This window comes from Rutilus rutilus (assembly GCF_951802725.1).
Source record: "Rutilus rutilus genome assembly, chromosome: 9".
Classification (NCBI taxonomy): domain Eukaryota; kingdom Metazoa; phylum Chordata; class Actinopteri; order Cypriniformes; family Leuciscidae; genus Rutilus; species Rutilus rutilus.
The window spans coordinates 36,209,592-36,218,093 of NC_140223.1; the positions used below are offsets into that span (position 1 = coordinate 36,209,592).

General features: G+C 39.7%; 1 protein-coding gene across 2 annotated transcripts in view; it reads right to left on the minus strand.

The window, feature by feature from the left end:
* Nucleotides 1-8,502, minus strand: part of dscamb (Down syndrome cell adhesion molecule b) — a 175,642-nt gene that overhangs the window by 53,537 nt on the left and 113,603 nt on the right. For both annotated transcript variants that reach the window (XM_084419121.1, XM_084419120.1), the window contains exons 5-7: nucleotides 8,056-8,334; nucleotides 4,820-5,095; nucleotides 1,222-1,518 (exon numbers count right to left, since the gene is read on the minus strand). In XM_084419121.1, the coding sequence (XP_084275247.1) occupies nucleotides 1,222-1,518; nucleotides 4,820-5,095; nucleotides 8,056-8,334 (852 nt within the window). The remainder of the gene's footprint in view (nucleotides 1-1,221; nucleotides 1,519-4,819; nucleotides 5,096-8,055; nucleotides 8,335-8,502) is intronic.

Consider the following 8,502-nt stretch of genomic DNA (forward strand, 5'->3'; position numbering starts at 1 on the left):
ACCTCAATCTGCTATGGAGCTTATTCATTATTTATATTTTTTCCATAAGAATTTGTTTGATGCATTCTATATTCCTATAGCTATGCTTGGGATATTGGAAAGAAAAAATCTAAAAGTACACAAACAAATAATAAATCAATACCATTAACTATTATATTATGTGTATTAAGTATTGTGCGGTTAAATCTCAAAATAATTTATATATCATGCTCTAGCGTCATGTGGGGTGCTGTGACATCACAATCGTGTTGCATTGTGGTATATGAAGCTGGCTAAATGAGTCACCATCTGTCCTGTTGTCAAAATTGAGTGACTGTCCATATAAACGATCATCACATACTTGACCAATTGGAACAAACTTCAAAATGACAACAGGGTTTCTCTTGAGTGTTTAGGGAAGTTTGTGTATTTAAACCATTGACTGTCCCTTTTTGAGCTTAGATCTGAACTTAAATGGTTGTAATTCATCAATGCTTTCCAATACAGACTTAAGGTTGGTTTCCTTTTAAAGAAGACTCTTGATTTATGAAGATTAATGCACTTCAAAACTAAACATTTTGTATTTGATATAAAATATATATTTTACCATATAATTTGGACTCCAAAATTGCTATAAATCCAAAGCCATATGTCTAACCAAGTTGTGTTCCAAATTTGAAGGTCATTTCACAAAATTTGAGCCCGCCAAAAGGTTTAAATTACAGTTCCCTTTGTAGCCTAACGCAATGTCCAATTTCAAAACAGTTTTCACAGGATGCATTTTGAGTGTTTACACATTCGAATGATACCTAATTTATGACTATTACTAAAATATGTGATAGGGGAAAAAGAGTGCCACTACTGGGACTCTGACAGTTAACAGACTATAAGCGAAGTGGAACGCACCAATGCTCAACTGCAGTCTGAAACTTTACTCCCATTGGTTGACTTCACATTGAGTATCTGCTCATTTGCATAAAGTTAAACTTTACTTTTTGTTGCACCGTCATTGGTCACTGCTCAAGAGCCAAATTTCAGTAAAAAATCAAATCACTTCTAGTCGCTTTGTTGTTACAAATCCCTGTCACTGAGAACACCACTTTTAGGAGGCTGCACTGCATTGACAATCTAAGACTACAACATTTCCTTCTAACTAAAAATGCCATATAGAAAACAGACAATGTTGTTGTGTGTGGTTGTGGTGTGGTGTGGGTGTTTTTGAGGAGCTGATCTGACAAGCACCTCTTACGTTTATTCGAGCCTGGTAGGAGACCGATCCGGCCGAGTTGTTGCAGGTGCAGCGGTAGACGCCCCCATCGCTGACCTGTGTGTGGGACACATTCAGATAGCTGAGCACGTGGCCTTCGGTGGTGATGATGCGATCCATGCGGTGGTTGCTGTCTTTGATGACGGGGTCTTCGTCCAGGGTCCAGGTGACGGTGGGGAGCGGCGTTCCTTTCACGTGACACACCAGCGAGATGGGCTCGTTCGGGCTCACCACCTTCTCGCTGAAGGCCGAGAGGATCTTTGGCGTCCCGTCTAGAGAAGTGGAAGACAGATTTGTAGACGGATGGTTTAATGATGCAATATTTAGCTACATATACCTATTACCTAGTGTATTATCACTACACTAAAAAAATTTACCTTTAATATACACTTATGATTGTTGAGCAGCATTTTCTTGAGGTGACACATTGTTCATAAACTAAATGTGATATTTAATCTGTTTAATATTTCAGACTTTTATATCTTAAATGAAATCGGTGGTATCATCAATAAAACACTTTTGTTAAAGATAAAAAGATAAATTTTAAATTAAAATTTTATTTTTAAAGATAAAAAATCATTATCTTTTTAAAAAACCTGAGGATAAAGACTTAATTATATGAAATATTAATTTATGTTTTTTTTTTTTTTTATAGCAGAGCATTGTGGGCTGGGTGGCTTTTTTTCAAGTGCTGTAGGTAATTTACTCCTGAGTAAACCATTTTCCTGGTTGTTGTTAGTAGATCATATGGGTCAAAAGGCAATGCTAACATGACAGATGTGCAGTAGTATGTTCAGAAATATATTTATACTCTACAAAACCTAAAAACCAAGAGAAGTTTTGCATAATCTGAATTTTCACAATTATTTTATGTAGTGCTGTTAAATCGATTAAAATGCGATTAATCGGATCTAACAGAAAAGTTTGTAAATATTATTCGATTAATCGCGATTAATCGCATATAACAAAAGTTTGTGTATATATATATATATATATATATATATATATATATACATACACACAAACTATTGCTATATGTGATTAATCGCGATTAATCGATTTGACAGTACTTGTGCTAAAAGTCAGGAAAACTGTAATACATTTAGATCCAAAAACATGACCCACAACCTGATAAAAAACACATAGAAAAGGGATTATGAAACTGACTCCTCACATTCTCAGTAAAATACGGACAATGCAAAACACAATAGACCTAGCCAGACATTTCTTGAAAATCTTTTCCGCCCCGTTTTCTTATATCATGACACTTAGCAAGAAACAGCTGTGTTTTCAAGCTTGGTGCCATTGAAATCTTTACCCTCTGATCATCCTGGGGTTTTTTAACATCATTATAGATTATCAATATCCTCTGTATGCAGTTTTGTGGCAATAGGAGACAGTTGCCCCAGCAACCGAGCTGAAGCAACAAATCTTTTCAGCTGCAGGGCTGAGTAGCTTCAGTAGAGTCCAGTAGAGGCTTATATTAAAACACATGCACATTACACATACAGTCCAGTATATGTTCACAGTAGCACTCCACAACTTCACAGGTCATTAAAAATTCAAGTCGCGTTGAAACGGAAGTAGCGACAGTGTGATGTATATCCGAGTGTTCTGAATTATCGAAAAATAAAAAAATATTGGGCGGGGACTTGGTTCTTATGCATCAGTTTTTGATTGGATTTTGAGAGGTGAGCGTTGCAATCAAAAGTGGATGCAGATGAAATCATGCTTGCTCAATATTAGTGTAAATATTAATATATTTGAATTAGTGGTTTGAAGAACTAAATTCATTCATAGACGTCAAATATTAATTTGCATAACAGAGATTTGGGGGAGGATGTTTGTTGGACTCATTCACATTAAGCGTGAACACTTAGCTAAAATCTTTTTTGTGTGTATGTGTGTTCAAAGCCAAAGTGAAAATTGATCACCCAATTATTTTCTTTCTTTTGTTGTACGGACTAGGTTTTGTGGGGCTTTTTTATCGGTATAAATTATTATTTACATTTGCTGTACGGAAAAGAGCAGCTCTGTCTTATATAATGTTTTGTCTTTCATTGAAGAAGGAAAATTATATATGGTTAAGGGCTTTTTACACTGAGAGCGATTAAGCGATGAGAAAGTACGACGTGATGATGCTGTTGAATCGAAACAGTAGATCCCTATGGAGCTACTCACACCAGGTGCGATCATTCGTGGCACTACAAAGTGAGATTTGTGTGGATTATTTTCCCCATCGCCCCGCGATAAAACGGGCCACCAAAGCTTTAGATCACGTCCCCGTAGCCGCTGATATTGCATAAAAGGGCGAGATTGGTGATGCTACAGTACAGAAAGCTGCTTTGGAAACCAGTGTAAACACCAAAGAAAAGTATTCTGGAAGAGAGAAGTGAACGGATGTTGAGTTCTTGTTACCATTGGTGTCTGGGAACGGAGAGCTTTTTGATAAAAGTTTGACAAAAAAGAAGTTCTGTGGCAAGGAATTGCCAAGAAAATGGGAATCGATGGTGAGTGTAATATCTTATTAAAGTCATAAGCATCATAGATAGTTTGTGTTACTGGTGTAGTACCAAACTTTATTTATCTTAATTTACTGTTGCATGTTGTGCAGCAGACAAGGTTAAAGCCAAATAGAAAAAAAAGAAGAGAATATAAGGATGAGTGTGGGCAGTTACAGGCGTAAAATGCATTCTCGGTCAGCGGCACCTATCTTGCAGGCGCGAGTTACCTGAAGGCGATCAATCGTTTCGGTTTCGGTGTGAAAGCACAGTTTGTCTACCCTGGAAATTCAGAGTTCTCGCGAGACCACAAACTGAATTTGCTCAGCTCACTCTGGCATTGAGTAATAATGCACATTAAATATGCCCTTGTATCCGAGCTGCACCAATCACATCGGGTTATCTGATATAGGCGGGCCAGAGGCGAGCTAAACAGATGAGGACAGCGCTGCGACATCGAAGTCATTAGTAAACATTGCAAGATGGCTATGGATGACCACCAGTTGTTTGAAACGGCTTTGGCCGCTACACTGAACGAGTTAGACTTGGCTTTTTATCTAAAAGAGGAAGAGAAGACGCCGTTCAAATCGTTCCTTTGCAAGAAGGGCGTTTTTGCTGTTTTGCCGACCGGATACGGCAAGAGTCTAATCTACCAGTTAGCTCTGCTGGTAGCTAAGCGTATGGGGCTTGTTGTTGTGATTGGTCGTAGTGTTATCCAATTGCGTGCAGTGAGATTTTCAAATGCATGCTTGGTGCCGCCCCTCGAGCTGGGCGATTTTCATTACTCGATGCCAGACCCTTAATCTTTCAGATTTGGGTCTGGATTTCCAGGCTACAGTTTGTCTGCGATTCGCTTCGCTTTATTGTGTCGCGCTCAGTGTGAAACAACTGCCTTAAGAATGACATGAAGGTGTCAAAATGTTTGTTTTTGGATGAAATATTCCATTAAATGACATAAGTTTGACATAAGTTATGTCTCAGACAGTCCTGGCTCCCCATCTGCATACTTTTAGTAATTTCACACTAACAAGTATAACACTATTTCTTCTACTTCCTTCGAAGTTGGACTTACCTTCCAAGACGACCTGAACTAAATCTTGGGTGGACATCTTGCCATTTCGAGCAAAGCACTGATACGCTCCTCCATCACTCTTGGCCATTCCCTCCATCACCAGGTTCTCGTTGTTGATGCCCGTGATACGTACGTTTATACCCTGATAGATCTTCTCACCGTTCCTGTACCAGCTGATGTCATACTCGTCAGAGCCAGTCACACTGCAGAACAGAGACACTTGGCTACCCACGCTGCCTCTCACCTTCCGTGGGCTCACCACTGCTTTCAGAGGCTCTGGGGTGGATGGAAACACACATACTCACACATTAATACACTATTGAATATAATAATTGTGTCTAAATTCAAAGAAATTGTTTTGTCTTTATACAGACCATGTTTTTAAGAGGATTTGGACTGAAACTTTGCTTGTCATCTTTTAAATGCTTCATGCTGCAGTCAATTCAACTCAGTAAGTCATCATATCCAACTTGGAAAAGTACAACAGAATGCTACATGATGTCATGTGAACATAGTGTCACCCAAAAAGTAAATATTCACTTTTAAGCAAATAAAAAAAGTCAGCTCTGAGATTACATGAATATAAATCCTGTTAAGCAATCGTTTGCAGAGACGATGTGAGTAAAACCAAAGTCCCTTTATGGCCCTGTCCCAAATGGCACACTCCGGTCTTGTGGACTTCCTCAGAGTCCACACTTTGGTGACGTCATGTAGTGCAGACCTATAGGGCCCTTGGCGCGAGTCCACGAGGGCGCATTGAGAGGTATTTTTGGGACAGACTCGATCGTCAAGCCGGAAATAACGGTCTGGTTGTTGTTGGACAGGAGAACCCACATTTTTGCACTCCAACGTCTTATCTCCATGTCAACTACACAGCCTAATTTTACAGTTCTATATTTTGATATTGTGCATGCCACCTGGGCATTAGGTCATGATCATGCTTATTTAAATGATGTATACAGTTCTACATAATAATACATAATGTTCTATTTGAACTAAGATTACAATTTTAACACATAATGAAAATGTGCATGAGTTTCAGATGAATTTACAGGTTTCAATATTCATACTATGTTTACATATGACTCAGTAAAGCCCTGACATTCGGTTCTATTTATTTAATGAATCATAATGTGATTGTATTATTCAACGCACTATTATTATGTTTGAGACATCAACCACTGGTCGATGACCATAATGTTTGTATAAACTGTAGGTAACAACTGGTAAAATGTACATCTAGGTCATAAAAACCATAATATTTTCTTCTCAGCCATGTTAACAATTATCCGTGAGCGAAATCTCCTCCCATCCGTTGTCTGATTGGCCTTTCGCAAGGATTCCTGGGTAGTTAAAGTGTGTGGAGCCTGCATCTATGCGGGCTTCGCGGAAGACCGCTTCAAGGGTACAAAGGGGGCGCTGCTGAGCACACTTCAGAGCGTTAAAATGCTGAATGGGACGGCTACGGACTCGTAGACTCGCCGAGCATACGCAATTTAAGTCCACGAGACTGAAAGTCCACATGAAGTGTGCCATTTGGGACAGGGCCTAAGACAAGTCATTCCACTCGGCGGCCATCTTTGAAACGCCTCTCGGACGTGCAAGTGCAGCTCCTGTCTCTCTTTGAATGGGGAAACATCAAATTCTTTAAAACTGTTCGCCAAGCTTACAATAAAATTTCATATTTGAAATCACCAATGAAATCTGACAACAATTGTCTCAGAAATTTTGTTTCCAAACACTCGAATCATGACAGAAAACAAAAATTTTCAGTCTGGATCAAGCTAATGTGAAGTGGAAGCGCATCTGACTGTTTCTATGGGAACAGGGACTTCTAACATCGCCGATTGGCTCTTATTTAGAAGGCGGGACTTATTCCGCCATATTGAGCGTTGCACTTTTCCACATTCAAAACAATACGAGAGACGCGTCTTGTGTTATTCTATAGTCTTTGGTAAAAGATGGTTACGGATATTTTCTGTTGATATTCTACACCTTCAATAAATATAGCATCATTTATCATCCACAATGTGTTGCTTTGTTGACAAACAAACACCAAGACACCTAACGGTAGCCATTTTGTTTTGAGATTTGGAATTCCTTTATAGTTGGAAGTCTGAGATATTGATATACAGCTTTGATTGGAACACAGCACATGTAAAGACTTGTTAACTAATAACAGCTCATCCAACCAATCATGTTGTTAGCTAATTTGTGTACTTGCTAATCATGCTCAACTTAAATTTTTCGGCCAACACAATTTTGATTTTAATTGTATCGAGTCAAATAGGAATTATTTACATCCAATACATTTCAAAACCAAGCATTCAAAGGGCACATATCATACAAATGTGAATGCTATGTTGAATAATGTCACATGTCACTTTAAAACAGGGGTTTCCATCTCTGGTCATCGAGATCCATATTCCTTCAGAGTTTCATTCAGCCCCTTTCACACATACAGTCTTTACTGGTAAATTACCGGTAACAGATCATATGTGAACAGGACCTTTTCAAATATAACAGTAAATCGGTTCTGGCAATTAACCAGTAAACGAAGTTGTAACATTACCAGTAAATTACCGGTATATACGCTGTGTGAACACGGTATGAAGATTACCCGTATTCTGCATGTCAGAACGCGCTGACGTAAGATGTGATTTGGGCCAATCAGAAGCCGTTGAAAGAGCAACAGCTCTGGGCCATTCATAAAATTATGACGCAGATGACGTCTTTACTCAGCACTGTATACAAACGTCTTCAAATTGGAGTGATACCGAAACTAAAGCGCATCTCCGTGTCCGGGCGGATGAAGAGATTTGTCAACAACAGTTAGCGATACTGTCACATATGATAAAATAACTAGCCTTCGTCAGGAACCAGGCAAAAACTTCCAGTTAATTACGTCATCACAGAGTTTACAGGTATTTTGTAACTGATGTGTGATTGGTCTGTTATCGGTAAAAAGCCAGAACACTGTTGGTTGTGTGAACTGCACATTTTAGAATTTACCGGTAAAGTCGTTCTGGCAATTTTACGGTAATTTACCGGGATTGCTGTGTGAAAGGGGCTATTAGCACCAATCCAAATCAAAACCTCCAGAACAAGCCAGTCAAGCTCTTCAGGATCACTATAAAGCAACAGGAAGTTGTTTGATCAGGGTTGGAGCTAAACTCTGGAGGAAAGTGGAACTCAAGGGCAAGAGTTGAGAACCCCTGCTTTAAAAGGTAACTTACGTTTGACCACCAGCCGTCCGACCACTTTGGCGTTTCCGAAGCTGTTCCACACCTCACACACATAACTGCCTGCATCACTGGGTCGCGTGGCCTCGATGAGAAGGCCCGATACACTCTGGTGGTACCGGCTGTCTGATTCTAAGGGGCTGTTGTCCCTCAGCCAGCGATACCTGGGCGGGGGGTGACCGGACGCTTTACACGGGAGCTCCACCCGGTGTCCCACCATAACCTCCCTCCGTTCAAACCCATCCAGAATCACCGGAGCGGAGTCCACAGGATCTAAAAGAGAGTGAGAGAAAATCCGTTTTCTTTATATACTGTAGCAGTGGGAAATGAAGTCTACTGCTGCGTCCAAATTCAGAGGCTGAATCCTTCGAAGCCCGATTGCGTTCAAAGGCTCCTCCAAATGCATCCTTCGGTTTCCCGTGAAATGAAGGATAATACAGA